Here is a 20,349-nt window from a genome sequence, read left to right as displayed (position 1 = left end):
AGCACAGCGAAGTGCAACTTACAAATGGTTTAATAATTGGTTCTTTCTTCTACCCATGGAAAAGCAATGGCCTCAAAACAGACTGCTGGTTTCATGCTCTTAAATATGGACTTTTTACACATGCTGTTTTATTATCCCTTGGGTACATAACTAATGAACTTTTAAGTTAGTTTAATTTGGTCCTGAGAATGTTTGGGTCTTTATCTCTTTTGCATTAGTTCACTCTGTTCCAACCAACTTTTAGCTTTATTTTTTTTTTAAAAGACTGCTGTACATCAAGTCTTTAAAATCAGTGATCCGTTATTTAATTCTAAAGCATCTGACACTTCTTGCCTTAACTATTTTAAAAACCACACACAGAAAACTGGGTGTTGATTCAATAGTCCACAAGCTTAGTCCTACTTTGCAGTTTACCCATCTGATTTCTGTAATTAGTCATTGAAAATATACTATTTAAATCTAATTTTTACATTAAAAATTTTTTCTGTGGATTTCTGAAAATGTTATTTTTCAGAATGTGAAAATACATGTATAATCTTGTGAGTTTAAAGTCTGTTTTCTGATACCTTCTGTATATAGAACTGTAAAAAAAAAAAATTTGTATAATTTTGTGATAAAATGCATTCCCAAAATATTTATTTAAAAAGTGTATGTTAACAGTAAAGCATTTGAAGGAACTGTTCCTGTTGTTTTGCACTTGCCATCGCAGCTGGCTTTCCCAGACACTGGTAAGGGACCAGCTATGTGGGAACCATTCACCAAAGCATCACTCAAGCCCAAAAGTCATGCTTTTCAAATTAAATTCGCTTGAAATTAAAAAGGATTGAACGACTTTTTTCAGCTGCCTCCACACTTCTGGCCACTCCTGTTTTCACAGTGGATAACCCTTGGGAAAAGTGAGTGCAATCCAACTTTAGAGTTAGAATGCTCCTCTTACTAAACATGTATCAACATCATAGCCCCGGAGTGGATTATCAGCACTGACAATATCACCACACTGTAAATGCTGAGACTGAAATTGCAGTGTACAAACAAGCCTCGAATGTTTTAATGGAATTTAGCTTTTCCTTTAAACTGTCTTTTCACAGTCAAAACAAACAACACCCAATGTTAAAACCACTTAATAAACTTACAAACTAGAAAAATTAGACACTTCAGATAGGCAATAAACTTCATATTATGAAAGCAATATATATTCCAAGTTTCAAAGGTTTGACAAGTTCTGCAGAGTATCTTTCATCAGTAGATGGAAACTTTCAATCTTCTCCCAAGTAGCACTGTCATTCACTGAATAAACAAAAAATTTTTAATTAATGCCTTACATCCATATACACACACACCTAGTTATTAAGATGATTTTCACACAATGAACATCTGTTCAACAGATTTACAATATAAGTACCAGATTTTTTTTACAAAAAATTCAACTGTATAAGGTAATGACGTATTTAATTTCACAGGCCACACTAAAACTTTGTGAAATAATGCTAACAAAACAGATGTTAGATTTGTAAGCAGTATATATTCAGAAGGCAAATCTCAGCTGGAGATTACCTAAGTGAATAAGCAACCACTGGTAAAACAATTTCCAAAAGACCCCGTGTAATGAAACAGCAGAGAAAAAAATCAAAGTGATCATTTCTCCCAAATCTGTAGATTTCTAATCTTTACCTGGTTTGAGGTCGAATCCATTTCAAGGCATGTCGTGGCGGTACAGTGATGGTGGGATGATAAAATGTGCAGTCAGGTCTGGTACACTGAGTGTTAAATCTGCAGTGCTAAATACAGACAACAGAGTTTCAACATTTTTTAAAAAAGGCAATTTGAGAGAGACATATAGTCTAATATTTTAATACGGAAACCTTGAAAAACGAACCTCCCTCCCCCAAGACACAAAATCCTAGTCAAAGAGTAACAGTAACCTATTCGGCATATGATAAAAACTTCTAATCACCCTGCACATCTGACCCAACATCCCTTACAGTATCCATCCTTCACTGGACACCCTCATTTATGGCCCAAATGCAGTTGGGGGAAGTGAAAGTCTTTCATAATGGCCTTCAGGGTTCAATTTCAGAGAGATCATTTCGCCCTGAGCAACTAAACAGGTGGAGATACATTGATCTTTAGCACACAGAGTGAAAACCATCAGAACAAGTTTGGATGGTATTAAGTGGCACCACCAATTTCATCATTGCAGTTTCTGACACAAGGTGGGAGAAAAACCTACCCATAGGCTTCGGGGCAGAGAAGAATGGAAACTAAGCAAAGGGGAGCTTCACTCTGAGAGCTCACAATACTGACATTAGTTTCAGACCACTTGTCCTAAGGAGCCAAACAGTGGCTCACCTGACAGCCAAGAAAGAATTTAAATCATGACCTTAACAAAAATGAGGAACCAGGGAGTGTGGGTGGGGGGACCATGGATACCCAAGACATTCAATTTGCTAGTGATCTTGCAGGTCTCAGAATTAAGAGTTATCACTGAATCATTTTTGGGAAATGAAAATTCTTACTTTTGGATGATAGAAGGGACATTCCATTTTCTTACAAGCAGGGAAATAACGGCACAGCTGACTACTAGAAGGTGGTGCTGGTGTTGTAACTGCTGACAAAGATAAGAACAAAGATTGATCAAATTTGGCAAAATAATCTGTCATGCAGTCTACTGATGTTTTTATGGCAACCGTTATAAAATTAAAATGAGGTGGGCCTGGGGCGCCTGGGTGGCTCAGTGGGTTAAGTGTCCGACTTCGGCTCGGATCATGACCTCACCGTTCCTGAGTTTGAGCCCTGTGTCGGGCTCTGGGCTGACAGCTCAGAGCCTGGAGCCTGCTTCGGATTCTGTGTCTCATTCTCTCTCTGCCCCTCCCCCACTTACGCTCTGTCTCTCAAAAATAAATGTAAAAAAAAAAAAAAATTGAGGTGGGGCTCAGATGGTTTAGCATCATCCAACTCTTGACTTGAGCTCAGATCATGATCTCATGGTTCATGGGATCGAGCCCCCTGGCAGGATCTACACCGACAGCAGAGCCTGCTTGGGATTCTCTCTCTCCCTCTTTCTCAAAAGTGATTTATATATTCATAGAGAAAATACTTCAGAATGCTACTGGACAGACACACTTGCTCTTTAAAGACTGGTTAAGTGATTCTGGCACGATAATTCCTAAAAATAAACTCATATAAAATCACAAATGTCATCTTCCACCTAAATGTAGTAGCGCACAGGGTCACATACCTGGTTTTAGAGGCAGCACTGGAATTCTTCTATTCATATGAGTGAAGGGACAATCTGGTTTAGTACATTTTGCATCATATTTACAATTTGGATGAACAAACAAACACTTCTCAGCAAATTTACAATTGGGGAAGGCTCTATAAAACAAAAACAGTCACATTTACTTTTCTCAACGCATGATCAGTTTTTTTGTAGAGAGGCTCCTTATACCCCATCACTACTTGTTTTGAGAAACACAGAATAGAAAAGAAGGGAAACTCAATTTTTTGAAGTAAACTCTACACCCAACATGTGGCTTGAACTCACAACCCCGAGATCAACAGTCACACTGCTCTTCCAACTGAGCCTGCCAGGCTCCCTGGGAAACTCAACTTTTAAGTGAGTGCAGATTTCAAAACAGACCATAGAAGTTTATCCGAAAACCGAGGGTAATAACAGATTTTCGACTCAAGCAAGCCACCACCATGAAAGACAAAACAGTTTCTTATGGTAAGAATTCACACCACGTACTCTGTCAGATCCATGTCTAAAATCTTTTATGAATAAACTCAATATACTGGGCACAATATATGTGCAAGGCATTGCTACACAAAACAGACTCCTTCTCTGGTCTCCCTCTATGGACATCCGTATCATTCTCACATCAAAATTTCCTTAAAGAAGTTAAAACACGGAGGAGCGTCTGGGTGGCTCAGTCAGTTGAGCATCCAGTGCTTGATTTCGGTGCAGGTCATGATCCCAGGGTTGTGGGATTGAGCCCTGTGTTGGGCTCGGTGATAAATGTGGAGCCTGCTTAGGATTCTCTCTCTTCCTCTGCCCCTCTCCCCCACTTGCAGTGTCTCTCTAAAATAAATTAAAATTAAAGTTAAAAAAAAAATTACATGGAGAGATTCCACCTCTAGGACCAAAAAAAAAATGTTTTGTTTTAATCTAAAAGCCACCTCTCAAAGCTCATGACACTGAATCAGCCAACTTCTAAGGAAAAATTATACCCAAGTCCAAAATGTTTTATCATTGCCTGTGACTATTTTTTTCTCCAATGTCTTAATAGCGGTGTATGTACACAATGCGTACAAACCAGGGCACTTACATACCTATCTCTTTAACGTGCAGAAGACTTCTCCCCCATCTCTCTACTCTGCCAAACACACACACACGTATGCTATTCTGGGAGGGCAATGGTTAAGTGTTACTGCAGTTAGTTACAAAGGTCAAACTTGCCCATAGGAAAGAAAAAAACCAGAATAAGCTCTAAGATCTAGAATTAACCCTGAAAATCAGCCATCAGCTTGCTGCTACTCACTTGCAAGGTGAAACAGGATGATGGTAAGCACACTCATCCCCATTTTTACAGGCAGGCCAGTACTTGCAACGCTCCAGAAGTTTTTCTGGTTTCTGGGCCACACTCAGTTCACTCATCTCAGCTAGAACCGGGAAAAGAATTAAAAGTATCTCATTAGTTATGATCAATTCAGTAGACAGCACCTTTAGTACATTTCCCTCAAAACCCAGGCTCAAACTCTTACATTCCTCTAGATGCAGAGTCAGAAAAGAAGTGAGTCCGATAATCTGGTTAACACAGATGACAGCCTGCTCTATAAGGTCACCGGGAAGTAGGCTGAAGTTCTCACCACGAAGAGCAAAGTACTCAGGGTGCTAAGTACCCCCAAACCCCAATTCCCAGTATTATTTCAGAGCCAAATTAAATGGGAAAGAGAGGGAAGAACGTCAAGTAGGGAGCCAATCAAATGAAAGGAAAACTGGAAACACAAAGTGATAGAGAATGTGAACAAATTCTCACATTCAGACAAGACCAGGTGTAGTTCAAACACGGAAATCTTCCCACTCACCGAGGTATATACGCAGTTAGTTCTAAGTCCAGTTAATAGGAAACTCACATCAACGTGAGGAAAAGTTTTTGGCCTAAAATGGGTCACAAATGCCATTACCCACGGGGGCCTCGCAGACCACTGACAGTGAGCCTGGCTGGGTGTGAGATGTACGGTGGCAGAAAGCCTTGGTGTGAAGGAAACAAAGGTGGGGAAGAGCAGCCTGGAGAGCAAGTGCTTGTGCCATCCACGGGGCTCCCTGCCATCCCTTGCGAGGTCATGTCCAATGACCATGTCAATCACTAGGGTGTGGGAAAGTGAGCCCCGTGTTGCCAGATTATCTCCTGATTCAGAAAACCAAAAACCTTTTTATGTGACATAAATTTTAAACGCTGGCAACTAACGCACATTTAAAACACAGAATAGCCAAATAAAATTATGCCTAAAGGCCGTAATAACCTGCCAACTCCCAGCCCAACACACCCTAGCTTTAAAAAAAAAAAAAAAAAAAAAAAAAAAAAAAGCCTCAAAGCCTCATGGATGGATGTTACATGTTGTGGTTCACATTCTCATTTATGAAAGCAAATACCACTTCAACCACATTGCTCTAGTCCTCTTGCCCGAGGTCAGGCAGGTCAAATGTGGCTCTGTAACTCAGCTGAGTCAGACACTTGCGGCAAGTCTTACCTAGTACAACTTCAGTTCCCTCATTTATGCAAAAAGAATATAATGTCATCCTTAGAGTTTTAGATTGAATGAAACTAAAATGCCAAAGAGGCAACCAGTGAAACCCGAACAGCGCAGCAGCTAGTATCCTATGATACTAGAATTTAATGACCCAATGACCCAATCTCAGTCTTCATTACAGGAGAACAAGGCACACAAAACCAGTCCTGGAGCCCAGAGAAGGACCGTCAAAGAGCTACTGTAAAACTATGCCTAATATATAGTTTCCCATGCTACTTTAGAAGTGGTAAAAGCCACCAGTATATAAAGGTATCCTTAGTCTGGGGGCACCTGGGTGGCTCAGTTGGCTGAGTGTCGGACATGGGCTCAGGTCATGATCTCACGGTTTGTGAGTTCGAGGCCCACAACGGGTTTGCTGTCGTCAGCGCAGAGCCTGCTTCAGATCTTCAGTTCCCCCTTCTCTCTGTCCCTCCCCGTTCATACTCTCAAAAATAAAGAAAACATTAAAAACAAGAAAGGTATCCTTAGTCTCAAATAAAATCTCGTATGGCTGGAAAGAGCAGTTTTCTCCAATTTCGAGTGTTTCTAGCCTCCTGTCTGCAGAGAATGCGTCTTACCCTCCTCCTGAAAAAACATACTTTACACTATGGTATATACAGGCCAAATGAAGTCAATTTGGCCCAGGTCAATTGAAGAATACCCAAGAGCAGAGTGGCTGGAAAATGCAGTAGATACTCATGGGCTGTATTAAAGAAGTTAAATACTTTACAAGGAAACGTGATCTAATGGAAACGTTAAGTCACATATACAGAGGTCACGACTCTGGTTTTCCCCAACACTTACTTCATGATCCGTTAAAACTTTTCCTGTTTAAGATTAGGCAAATTCACTTTTTATTGCAAGCCATAAAATCTGTGCTGCCATTTAATGGCTAGGGGCAGAGGGGGACTGCGGTTGACAGAATCCTTGAAACACTGGACAAAAGCCAGCAAAAGAAATCACAAAAGTTTCAAACTCCCTGCTTAGAGTGGGGAGAGCAAGAAAGACCAGAGCGCCTCTCTGCAAGGCCTCACTTCAGTTCTAACGACTACAAAAATTCATCCTTGAGCAGCAGTGAAACACTTGAGTCCCAGATCAAAGCAGCGGTAAAGGAGGCTCACCGCTCATCACAGCTGTCTCCATAATGGCCATGGCACTTGTGAAACCTAGGCAAGAAGTTTGACTAACATGTTATTTAGAGCGTCACTGCTATGACATATACATCAGTAAAGCCTCATGTGGACATCTACATTTAAACAAAATTAGACCCTAACGTACATAAGCTACCAATTTTTCTCTCATTTTTAGACAAAATACACAAGGTCAAGAAATCTGTACTGCGGGACTACGGTAGTTCTTAACCACCTTGGTACCATTAAAATTTTTTTCTTTCTTTTGATAGGGTCAGACTTTCAACTCCCTGCACTAATCAAAGCCATGACATTACATTATTGACTCGGCAGAAAAAGCATTCTCTTCAACAGTAGTTACGTCCTCCCTCACTCATCATCTCCCCCTAAAGGCTATTATATTTTTATCAACTGAAAAAGAGATTTAATACATCTTCATGTCTCTGCCAAGAAAAGGATTAACTTGGAAGAATATCAAAACCCATTACTGTTTTTACTTTGATGCTATTCATTTTACGTTTCAGTAACTGTCTCCCCTACCAATGAAGGTGTTTCTACAAATTTCAGAAGACAGGAGGAACACGACTACCATTCTCTGTCACCAGTGACAGCGTTTGGCAGTGCATACTCGCCACTGGATCCAGCGAGAGAAGAACAGTGAGTGATAGACGTTCATCTGCCTGAAAGCGTACTATTACCAGCACTGTTCATTTCACTTCTAAATACTATGCTTTGATATTAACTTAAACACAAGGTTTTTGCTAAACCTCCAGGAAGTATCTTGACAGAGTAGGTGAGAAACTCCTTTCAAGGGAATTTCATTGAGGTAAAAAATAGCATCAACATCCTAATTCATTTTTCTGTCAAGTTAACTACAGGAGAGACTACTGCTGTTACAAAGGGAAAGTAACAGGTACAGTTTCTACAGGGAAAAAAAAAGCGCACCGGGTAGAAAGAGGGATGGTTCACCCTTTCGCGAGCACAGCTGAGAGAGACTTTGCCTCTCACGGCCGAGCTCCACTGTGGCCCTGGTGTAATAGCCCACTACCAGACACACACACAGGACAGTCTCAAATTGAACTAGTATTTTGTCTGAGAGAAGAGACTAGGCCACTACTGGATTACAAATAAAAGCAAGGCCTCCAACCAATATGCATTCAAGGTAGAGAGATAAGCCCCAGATTTCCTTCACAATGCCAGCACCCTGGAAAGGGAAAATCTGAGCTCTCAACACACCATTTGCAAAGCTACCATTTGGGTCATCAAGCTGCCTGCTCATCAACTGCAACTGCTGTGGGTGGAGGAGACCTCTGAGTCCCTTGCTCGCGGCTGCAGTTTGGTTTACAGGTTTCATTCCTTCAAAGCACATGTCCTCCTCTTGATCTGACATGTATCCTGGGGGGCTGGGGACACCATCCAGCGTCACTATAAACTTGGGACTTGCAGGTTTATCTGGTTGTACAAGATCTCTGCCAGACAGATAGAAAATACCAGAGAATTAGGGAAACAAACACAAAACGCTGAGCCTCCTACAGTGCTCTTCAGCAGAACTATCGCTCCCTTACTTGTTGGTTTCTTCAGTTAAAAACGAAACAAAAACAAAAACAAACAAAAAACAAAAACGACTTGGTAGGACTTCCAGGTACAGCCCTGATGAATTCCGCTAACACACAATGGCTACGGCCAATCGCGGCGGCATCATCCAGGCTGCACTAAGGACAATCTCCCCTCCGCCCTAAACATCGTCCTTTTGATCTTCACAAGGTCTCATGGAAATAAACTGAAAAATCAGCATCTGTGTTCAGAACACAATGGCCAGCAGTTCTGTATTTACGCTAATTTTACTATCTGTAGGTTTGTTCCTTTATCGAACAGTCCATTTTCTAAGGGAAGAATCATCCCAACCCGATCTGCTAACTTTCTGTGCAAAGATTTCCTGGTTTTGATCACCTGGCTTTTAAATTTCATTTCCTGGATGTGCATAAAGAAAAGAATCTTATTTACGGGGCTAAATCGTCGACTGACTTATCTGCAAGTTAATGGGCTTCTGAACAAGAAAGATGAACCAGAATCCCTGAAAACTGAATTTGGGTTACCATGCCCGGCCTAACTTCTGACTCAATGAAAGCACTCTACACTGGGGGCTAGGATGGGGAGAAGGGAGCTGGAAACTAATGGTCAACCTGCACTATCTAATCAACACAAAAAAGCTACACAAGAAAAAGAAACCATCTACCGTGTCTGCATAAGGTGTCCTGAAAGTACCCGAAGGGTATCTGCAGTCTTCATCCCCGACTCCTGGTTTGGTGCCACTACTATTTCCTCAGACAGCTTTGGCTTCTTCAGAATAAATGATCTTGTGTCTGCATGGACCATGGATTCCATGTCATAGTAATCTGAGCCAAAAAAATTGGCCATAAATGTTTACTTTTGAATATACCTTGCATTCCCAACATCACACAAGTGAGAAGAATGTCAATCTTTTATATATTTGTAATTATTTTCAAAGGAAAATCACAACGGTTCTACCCCAGAATAGTGCTGCAATTCTGTGCCAAACATTTTTTTAAGGAAGTATTCCTCTCCTCATAACAACACATTACCTGGGACTTTGAATGAATACATCCTGCCTACAGGACAGAAAGGTTCTTATACGAGGCATCTAATGGGATATGAATATAAACTTACTCTAAGCACAGTATTTTCTAAAAATACATAGAAGAATCCTCACGTTCCCTAGATTATGACACAAAGACTACTTAAAAGTCTAGAATCTGTTTTGTTCATTTTGCATAGTACCACTTACAGAGAACACATCCTGATGAAAAGAATTCACCTGGCATAATTTCTGCCTGGTTGTACAGAGAAGACTATATTGAAAAGGAATTTTAAGATGAAGGGGCACTTAAAAAAAAATACAGCACAGAGAACACTGACCGTCAACGCTAATAACCAGAGTTCACATCATCTACAATATGCTTATTAAGCCTGACTACTTTATAAAATACGCTACAAGCACAGAGATGGTTGATCTATCAATATGCCATCAAGTGACGAAAGTTAATGAGCTGCACTTAAGGTTAACAGGCAAATAACAGAGAACAAAATCCACACCATTCAGCCAAACACTGTGCTAAGTACACAAAGAAGATAGAAAAACAGATGTACATAAAATTTCAGAATAGCATATCCTAAAAGCTGATCCAAAAGGAGTGGGAATAAAGCGTTGGGAGAATACAACCAACCTATTCCAGCTGGGGAATCAAGACAAAACCTACAGATGACGGACATTTGAAGCAGATAATAAAGGAACAAGCGGGAATAACCCGGGGGGAGAGACTTGGACAATAAACAGAACATGTCCGGCAGAGGAAACCACATGAAAAAAGGCAGAGGCTTTCATAAGACACAAGGAATCTAAGACCCGCTGAGAAATGTGGTGTGGCTGGAAGGGGTGTGTGTGCCGGGCTGAGCGGCAGGGAAGGCAGAGGCCTGAAGGATCTTGTATGTGTCAATGAGTTTGGATTCTGATCTAGAAGTCATGAAGAATCACGAGAGGTTTCTAGGTAGAGAAGTGACATGATCAAACTAGTTTTCAGAAAAACAGGTAGTACTAAGAATGGACTGGAGTCCTAGATCTCAGCTACCAGGTTGTTGTGCCCAGAAGAGATGGTGAGGCTCTGAATGAATGAAAAGATTCTCACCCTTTGTCCCATTTGAACCCATAAAAGAGGGAGAGGAGACCCTTTCCACACCATCAGCACCGGCCCTTCACAGAAGCTGCACCTGCAACTCCCATGCTGGGAACCAAGCAGAGCCGTCCTCCCTGCAAGGGTGGTGGAGGGTGGAGAGAGATGCAGATTGGAGGTGAGTGAAGGAGAAACCGGACCCAAGAGAACAAGGACGGGACAAAGAGCATACTGAAAGGGGAGCGAAGATAAATGTCAATTTCAGATTTGAAGTCTTTGTGGGGCTCTCAGTTTCGAAGTTGAAATAAGAGGAGAGAGAAGAGAAACAGCATCCAAACTAAAGGTGAACTAAGCGTTTCATTAACAAAGTGTCACAGTCAGTGCCGCCATCCCCACTGCACCCTCACAGGGAGTGGAAGGAGCGGATTTCCCTCCCTCCCATGTCACAGAGACCAGCATGCCCTCTGCTGCTCTTCAATGGCACGAGAGGCGCCCAGCTGGCAAAGGCAGAGTACAGAACTCACTCCGAGGCTGCCGCCTGCTTCTCACCACCCTGCACTTGGCAAAGTAGCTCTAACAGTTTGCATCTTGGAAGAAGAGAGAAGAGATGAAGATAATGCTCAGGGCAGGACACAGGAAAAAGTTAACATTTTAAGGGGCGGGACAGGAGGAGAGGAGATGAGAACGGAGAATGAAATGGAATCAGTAGAAGAACAGAGATGGTGAAGTCCTGGAAGCCAAATGATCAAAGACCAAAGGAAACACTGGAGATGACATGTCACATATGACAGCGTTTAGAAAAGTGGGCACTGAAAAGCTTTCCGTCCTACAAGCGTCACCAACCTCCTCTGCAAGGTTAACATTACCACCTGGGTCAAGCAGACAGACACGAGTTAGGGACATCTTCTGTGAAGACCACAGGCTGAACCCATGCATTTTGTTTCCTCCTAAAATCCCAATGAAATGTCAATAAAGGGTTAGATTATTAAAACATAAAGTCACAAAGAAAATAACTATAAAAGGAGAGACAACCACATTTTGCAAGTCAAAAGCTAAGACCTGCAAAAGCTGAGTCTTAAGCCAGTAATGAAACATTCCAATGTGGATCCCAAGATTCTCCAAAGGCTGAGAAGCCGGTAGCACAGGGACTCTGGGAAGGGGTGGGGAGAAAGACAAGGCAAATACAGGTATGTTTAAGTGTCTATTTCAGAAGCAGTTATTTCTTCCTAAACTATAAATCTGTTCTGTCATTTCTGACCCTTACCACACCTGTTGCCCTAAACGGAAGTTTTCTGGACTCACTGGAGACGTGCTTTCTCACTGGCCAGTATCGGAGAGGCCTATAAATGCAGCATCATGGTCTTTGACAGAATGGTGCTACAACAACAACTAAATGTATAGTACTGAAATTTTAAAAAGCAGTTAGATTTCTTGATAACCTTTGACTATTTTCTCCCTTGGCGACAGGCAGAACTTAAGACTCTTGGAAAGGCCAAACCAGAGGGTCTCTAGACCAAGAGATGCCGGCATGTTGAAAGAAACACCATTCTGAAAACAGGGAGGAGGTGTGAGCAAACATTACATAGTAATTAACGTTGAGGTACCTCCCCTAGCCTCTTTTCCTCACTTCGCTTCCAGAACACTGGCACCCAATCCACTATTCTGAGAGATCTTTCTGTGGAGAAGCTCACCAGTCTAAGAGGAAAGGCCTAAAAACAGCGACATCAGGGCATCCCAAACTAAAGAGACAAAACAAATGATCCACTGCAGGATCTATATTCAAATGTGAAGTCACAAGCTCTCCACCCTAACTAATGAACCCAGAATGCCTATCAGCTTTTTGAGTGTCCCACTCATAAATATAAGACAACCAAGGATCCCCAGACATCTGTGGAAAACCTGTCATGAAAGACAGCAGTCAAAACAAACAACCTGGAGAAAATAAGACCAAGAAGGGAGGGGAGAAAATACCCAAAATTATCTTTAATATCCTCAGAGAAATAAAAGAAACTGTTGCATACATGAAACAAAGTCAGTATATGAAAAATAAATAAGAGGAATATGCAGAAACAAGAGGGCTCCCAGAAATAAAAACCACGACAGGAGATAAGCAAAGGCTATAGTCCTGGTAGGACTAGATGCTTCAAACTGTATGTGCACCATGGAGAAAAGGAAAAATTAAAGAAAACAAAAAGAATGCGGAAATGTCAGTGAAGTGGATACAACACACACAGAGCTTAGCTGCCAAATATTTTGAAAGAAAATACCCTTACGTGGAAAACAGGATGGAATGCTGAGAGATGACAGCAACATCAAGGATGGGGAGTATTTAAACACTTTCACAGGCAAAAAGGAGAAGCCAGGAGAGGGGCAGGATTAAGATTATAGGAGTATGGGGACACTAGTGTTCATCGACTGGGTAGGATCTAGCATCTGGGTGGAAGGGAACCCTGAAAGAAGACAAGTTCTTCTTGCTGAGACAGAGGTAGGTGGGGTAAGGAAATATACCTACTGACTGTGGAAGCCTGAGCAAGGGGGAAGAAGCAAGAGCCACAGGGAGGGGTCAAGGCACCACCAGAGCTTCCAACAACGGGCAGGTTTGGGGGAAATAAAAGGAAGCAGGAGAAAAGAAGGTTTCTGAATTTAAGGCTGCAGGTGACCAATGGGCCCTCTGTTACTCAGTGGACATTTACTAGGGTCTGCACATGCATCTGGCGGGGCGGGCACTGAGAACATAGATAAGTAAGGCACTAGTCCCTGTCCTAAAGCAGACCGTGGCATGTGTGTCTGTGGGGGGTGGAGGAGACAGGCAAACAATGAAGTTACAGTGGCTCTAAGAACAACAAATTCCAAGTGTGGCCCTGGTGAGGCAATTCTAAAGTGAAGTGGAAGTGAGGATAAGACAGAACAGGCTAAGGAACATAAAAGCAGCTCAAGACAATGGCAAAGCAGGGCAGAAAGGAAAGAAGGTTAGGGATTCAAACTGTCCCTGGAGCAGGAAGTGACTGCCAGCAGATTCCAGGGACTCAGGTGAAACGACATCAAAGCAAGAAAGATTCTGAATGAGACGAAACATACGAACACCATATAACATGAAGAAAATGCAGATCTTGTCTCCTGGCCCTAAAATATTTTCACAGATCTAAATATAGCATCTTAGGGCAGGATCTAAGATATACAGAATACATTAAATGAGGTGTAAGAAATGGAAATAGCAACTGAAAAATGCTAGATTACGATGAAAATTTAAGATGATTACCAACCTTGACTGATCTGCAGAGTTTCTGCCATTACTGGGTCGATTTGTAGTCGGGATAACAACTGCCTCTGTGGAGCTCCTAGGATACAAATTTTCAAACTTTACTAAGTTTTAAAAACAAACAATACATGTATATTTCCAGAAATGAAGCCTAAAATAATCTTACTAGGTTCTTAAAGTCTTTAAAAAAAACAACAACAACAAACTTATAGCTTCAACATTGCAATTTAATAATATTTATAGACCAAATTCCTTGTTGTTCTTTTGTTTGGAAGCCAGTTTTCTTGGACCGGAGGTAAAGCCTCAGAATAAAGGTAAAAGGCTGGAAAAGCCAGGAGGTGGTACTGTGTAGACCCACAGCTTGAGCCATAGTTGACAGGCGACAGCCAACTGCAAGATCAAAATAAGAAACATCTCCCTCCATCACCTGGGCTCTCACCATTACAACCCACTCCCCCACCCCTGGAACTGCAAACCAAAACACAGCACAGTTATCTGATCGTTTCCAAAAGACAAACTATAAGCATGGACTGAGACGAAGAGAACAATGAGCAAGTATGACGTTCACAGGTCTGGAGCCCAGATCCTACAGCAGCATGAATCTCCTGTGAGAAAACATACTTAGCTGGAGTATTATTTCGTAAATGGGTTCATAATCTCCTCACAGTCACACTTCAAAGATAGGATGGAAAGAAGTCACACTTCTCCAAACCACCCCCCGCCACCATAGTGCTTAGGAGGTTATCAGGCGCACACCTGATCTAAAACCAAAGTGTATCGATAACGCATTAACATAATTATTCACCATGAGCAAGTGGCATTTATTCCAGGAATGCAACGATGGTTCAATGTCCACAATCAATCAACATGCCACACCACAGTAACAATACAAAGATTAAGAATCTTATGATTATCTCAAGAGGTGCAGAAACAGCATCTGACAAAATCTGACATCCATTTATGATAAAAACTCAACCAGGGGCACGTGGCTGGCTCAGTCTGTTGAGCGTCTGACTCTTGATTTTGGGTTGTGGGATCTAGCCCCACGTTGTACTCCACACTGAGCATGAAGCCTGTTTAAAATTCTCTCTCTCTCCCCTCTGCCCCTCTCCCTGGCTTGTGTGCGCTCTACAATAAAAAAATAAAATAAACAAACCTTCTCAGCCAAACGGATATAGAGGGTTCCTCAACATAATAAAGGACAAACTCACAGCTAATATCCTAAAGTGAAAAGCTAAAAGCTTTTCCTCTGAGATGAGGAATAAGCAAGGATGTTCACTCTTGCCACCTCTATTTAACATAGTACAGGAAGTCCTAGCCATAGCCACGAGACAAAAAAAAAAAAAAAAAAAGGAAAAAAAGGCACCCACACTGGGAAGGAACAGGTGATTAATATACAAAACACTAAAGACTCAACCAAAAAACTATTAGAATAAATGAATTCTGTAAAGTTGCAAGATATAAAATATACAGAAATCTGTTTCTATTCACTAGTAACAAAGTAGCAGAATGAGAAATTGAGAAAACAATCCCACTTACAACTGCACTAAAAAGAATAAAATATTGAGGAATAAATTTAACCAAGGAGGTAAAAAACCTATATTCAGAAAACTGTCGGATGAAAAGAAAATGAAGATGATACAAATAAATGGAAAGATACAACATGCTCATGGATTGGAAGAAATAACAGTGCTAAAATGTGCAAAGTACCCCATTAATCTATGATAAAAAAAAGGCAAGAATCTACAGCAGGAAAAAGAGTCTCTTCAATAAATGGTATTTAGAAAATGGGCAACTACATGAGAATAAAAGGAACTGGACCACTTTCTTCCAGTAATGCAAAAATAAATTTGAAATAAACATCTAAATATAAGACCTGAAATCATTATGGGGCGCCTGGGTGGCGCAGTCGGTTAAGCGTCCGACTTCAGCCAGGTCACGATCTCGCAGTCCGTGAGTTCGAGCCCCGCGTCGGGCTCTGGGCTGATGGCTCAGAGCCTGGAGCCTGTTTCCGATTCTGTGTCTCCCCCTCTCTCTGCCCCTCCCCCGTTCATGCTCTGTCTCTCTCTGTCCCAAAAATAAATAAACGTTGAAAAAAAAAAAAATTAAAAAAAATAAATAAATAAATAAAAAAAAAGACCTGAAATCATTAAAAAAAAAAGGGGGGTGGGGCAGTAAAATCTTGGGTATCACTCTCAGCAGTATTTCTTTGGATCTGTCTCCTTAGGCAAGGGCAACAAAAGGAAAACAACTGGGACTTCATCAAACTAAAAAGTTTCTGCATAGTAACAAAAAGGCAGGGCACCTCGGTGGCTCAGTCCATTAAGGGTCCCAACTCTTGACTTCAACTCAGGTCATGATCTCATGGTTCGTGGGTTCAAGCCCTGCACTGGACTCCACATCAGCGTGGAGGCTGCTTGGGATTCTCTTTCTTTGCCCTTCCCCTGTTTGCTTGAGTGCATTCTCACTTGCTCTCAAAATAAACTTAAAAAAAATAAATAAAACAATGCTTCTTACTGAATGGAGATATTTGCAAATGACCTATTAAGGAATTAATATCCAAAATATATAAAGAATTCATAAAACACCAAAAAAACCCGATCTGATTTTTTAAAACAAGGGCAGAGGAGGGGTTGCCTGGGTGGCTCAGTCAGTTAAGTGTCCAACTCTTGATCTCAGCTCAGGTCGTCATCTCATGGTTCATGAGACCGAGCATGGTATGGCTCCATGCTATAAGCGTGCAGCCTGCTTGGGATTCTCTCTCTTCCACTCTCGTGCATGCCTTGCACTCTCTCAAAATAAATACACGAACATTAAAAAAAAAAAAGCACACCCAAATCTTTAAGAAAAAAAAGTGAGCACAGGAGCTGAATCAGATATTTTTTAAAGACATAGAGATAGCCAACAAATGGAAGATGTTCCAACATCTAAACCAAAATGAGATACCACCTCACACCTGTCAGAATGACTAGTATCCACAAGGCAAGAAATAACAAGTCTTGGCAAGGATGTAGAGAAAAGGGAATGTTCACATACTGCTGGTGGGAATGGACTGTGAAAAACAGTAATTAAAAATTAAGATTAAAACTACAAATACCAATGGTACCCAGGTGGCTCAGTTGGTTAAACATCCAACTCTTGATCTCAGCTCAGGTCATGATCTCACAGTTCATGAGACTGAGCCCCACATAGGGCTCTACACTGACAGCAGGGAGTCTGCTTGGGATTCTCAGTCTCCCTCTCTCTGCCCCTCCCCTGCACACAAATGCTCTCTCTCAAAATAAATCCATAAAGTTAAAAAAAAAAATTTTCTTAAATATAGAAATACATATGGTACACTAGATACCATAGGATCCAGTTAATTCCACTTCTGGGTATCTGCCCCAAGAAAATGAAAACACTAATTTGCAAAAATATATGCACCCTTATGTTTACTGCATTACTTACAAGAACCAAAATATGCAAGCAATCTCAGTGTCCACAGACAGATGAATGGATAATGATGTGATACACACACACACACTCAGGAACATTACTCCGCCATAAAAAAGAATGGTATCTTGCCATTTGCAACAGATGGACGGTACTAAGTAAAGTAAGAGAAAAACAAGTACCATATGATTTCCACTTATACGTAGAATCTAAAAAACAGTATTAATGAACACAAGACAGAAACACTCACAGATACAGAGAACTAGTGGTTGCAGTAGGGGAAGAACAAACAGGTAAAGAGGATTAAGAGGTTCAAACTTCCACTTATAGTCAGAGATGGTACTACAAATCATGGTGACAATTTCATAATGTATGTAAATGTCAAATCACTATGCACACCTGAAACTAATACTGCACTGTCAACTACACTTCACTTAAACTTAAAAATCAAAAAAGTAAAACAAAAGTGGTACAGTACAGTGTAGAAAGGGATGTGACTGACAGAGTTGCAAATACTAAAATATAGTAAGATGACTGTTACTACTTTTTAGTGTATGTATTACTAGTAGTTTCATAAGGACAAACTTTGCTCACTCAGTACATGTACATAAGTTGGCAACTGCCTGCCAACTACCATGTTTCGCTAAAAGGGGTTTTTCATTTTCAAAACTATACTCCATTCAAAATTCTATCAGCTATTTTCTTTTAAAATAGAAGTTAACATAATACTCTTCAGTGGTATGCCAAAACGGATTCCTTCCAAAATTATCATAGCAAAAACACAGCAAATCCTGGTAAGTTGACCTCAAATACAGATGTCATTTGGTCAAGTTGTACTCTGTAGGACAGCTTGGGAAACTGATAAATATTAGGGTTATAGGAAGCTCTTCCAATTGTAGTATTACTACAGGTCCCTTTAACACAATGAACAATGAAAGAATTACACGTTTTAAGAGATTTCACAAGACAGATACATGAAAGAGGACTATTCTCTCACATTTCAAGTTTTGTTTCTCTATGTTCATCTCTCTTCAAAACATTTTACAGAGATCCACTAAAGAGAATACTGGTAACTTCCAGGCTTCTAAATTAATCATACAGACTCCAACTCTGCTGTTTAAAGGTCCATGAAGTTCAAGTTTTGTGACTTGCTGCCTCTATATATAGACAACTAGTGAGTTGTCTCAAAGGTTATCTTTAAGATATCATATACTAAAAATTTACCTTTTTCAATGTTTCTAAGGAAACCAATTATTTTTACATCAGTAGTCCTTGACTGTGATTCAAAATCTACTTCCTCTTGAAGATCTTCAAACTGTTTATTGCATTCAGATGTTGATGTTGAGCATTCATTCATTTTAACCTCCAAAGATGAGATTTTTGCTTCATTCTGTGACACTCTAACATTTAAATCAGAAAGATTTGCTTCCACTGTCAAAACTGCTGCTTTCATTCCTTTAATTTCACTGATATCAGTTGATATTTTCCTTAAAAGATGGGAAATATTGTCTAGCTCATTCAGTGAACAAGAGGAACTTGTTACAGAACCTAAGTCAATTGGCCCAGGTGAGAAGAAAATCGGTAAAGATGGTGATGGAAACCTTGAAGACATTTTCATAAAATTCTCTCTCCCTCTTAATATTTGGCAATTTTTCCTTCACAGCCCATTATATTGTTTCATTAATTAAGTGATTAAGGCTGTTATTAAAAAGTATTAAGAGTGAATAACATCTTAAAACCTACAACTAAAAAGATAGGATTGTACATTTCTGGAGTCAGAACTCAAAAGTAAACTTGAAAATGCTAAACAAACCAGACCAATGTTCTCTTTGCTACAACTAAGAAGCCTTAATTAATATGAAGCCACGTATATCTTGTAAGCCCTATTTAAAGCTCCTCTCCAAACAATAAACCCTATTATTGCCTACAAAATAATTCTGGCTTCTGATTGGCTGAAAGCAGACATGTGACACACAAAGAATTTTCTATTATTTACCTCATCTGACAAGGAGCACTGAAGATCTGAAGTCAAAATTATAATATTAAGTACTTTATACCTGGATATGATGTGAATTTAACATATTTCTGTCCCTTTATTAAACTATAATTTTCAGGATTGAAATTATTTTTAAGTTGTTTTATTTAGTATCTTGAGTTTCATTTACCCTTGAAATAGTACAGCACAGTTTTTAGCATATCCTTTATAGGGAGAGGGTTGGTAGGGTGTTAGACCCACAATCACAGACCTCTTAAAATATATATGGTAATACTGCAATTCAGCTGCATGAATATGGTATGGTAGGAATTTATAGATAAGAGAAATGAAGACTTGGCCTTGGTTTGATGATAGACTATTATTAGATGAGTGATTCTTCTCCCACTGTGTGGGTTATCTTTTCATTTTGATAGCATCCTTTGAAACACCAAAGTTTTTAATTTAGATTAAGTCCAATTTATCAATTTTTTTCTTTGGTTGCTTGTGCTTTTGAGTGTCACATCTGAGAAACGACTGCCTAATCCAAGCTCATTTAGGTTTACATGTACTTTTTTCCTAAGAGTTTTATGATTCTAGCTCTTACATGTAGGTCTTGGATCCATTTTTTAGTTAATTTACATAAGGTAAGGGTCCAACTTCATTCTTTGCCTGTGGATATCCAGTTGTCCAGCACCATTTGTTGAAATGAGTGTATTTATTCCCCACTGAACTCTCTTGGCATTCTTGTTGAAAATCAACTTACCAGAAATGTACCAGTTTATTTCCAGACTCTCAATTTGATTCTACTAATTTGTATGTATACCCTTAGGCTAGTGCTAGTCAATTGCTCTGTCATAGGTTCTCCAAATGGAAAATGTAAGTCCTCCAACTTTCTTATTTTTTAGTAGTTTTGGCTATTCTAGGTCCTTTTGGTTTCCATATGAATTTTAGGACCAGTTGCCAATTTCTTCAAAAAAGCCAGCAGGAATTTTAACATAAATGGAGTTGAATTCATATATCAATTTGGGGGAGGATCACCATCTTAACGATATTAAAATCTTCTAATTCAAG

The 20,349-nt window shown here is 40.2% G+C and overlaps 1 protein-coding gene across 6 annotated transcripts in view; it reads right to left on the bottom strand.

The window, feature by feature from the left end:
• Positions 1-264: 264 nt before the first annotated feature.
• Positions 265-20,349, bottom strand: part of ZC3H14 (zinc finger CCCH-type containing 14) — a 48,474-nt gene continuing 28,389 nt past the window's right edge. For 2 of the 6 annotated variants that reach the window (XM_045451810.1, XM_045451815.1), the window contains 8 exons: positions 13,876-13,950; positions 9,160-9,319; positions 8,160-8,392; positions 4,542-4,662; positions 3,239-3,375; positions 2,517-2,608; positions 1,672-1,778; positions 265-1,287 (listed from right to left, as the gene is read on the bottom strand). In XM_045451810.1, coding sequence (XP_045307766.1) covers positions 1,281-1,287; positions 1,672-1,778; positions 2,517-2,608; positions 3,239-3,375; positions 4,542-4,662; positions 8,160-8,392; positions 9,160-9,319; positions 13,876-13,950 — 932 coding nt within the window. In that variant the 3' untranslated portion in view covers positions 265-1,280. Of the gene's footprint in view, positions 1,288-1,671; positions 1,779-2,516; positions 2,609-3,238; positions 3,376-4,541; positions 4,663-8,159; positions 8,393-9,159; positions 9,320-13,875; positions 13,951-18,527; positions 19,146-20,349 lie in introns of those variants that run through there. The other 4 variants (XM_045451811.1, XM_045451816.1, XM_045451812.1 and 1 more) reach the window with 4 other exon arrangements.

This window comes from Leopardus geoffroyi, chromosome B3 (genome assembly GCF_018350155.1).
Source record: "Leopardus geoffroyi isolate Oge1 chromosome B3, O.geoffroyi_Oge1_pat1.0, whole genome shotgun sequence".
Lineage (NCBI taxonomy): Eukaryota > Metazoa > Chordata > Mammalia > Carnivora > Felidae > Leopardus > Leopardus geoffroyi.
The sequence above is the reverse complement of the archived record's forward strand: the minus strand, read 5'-3'. Positions and strand labels throughout refer to the sequence as shown.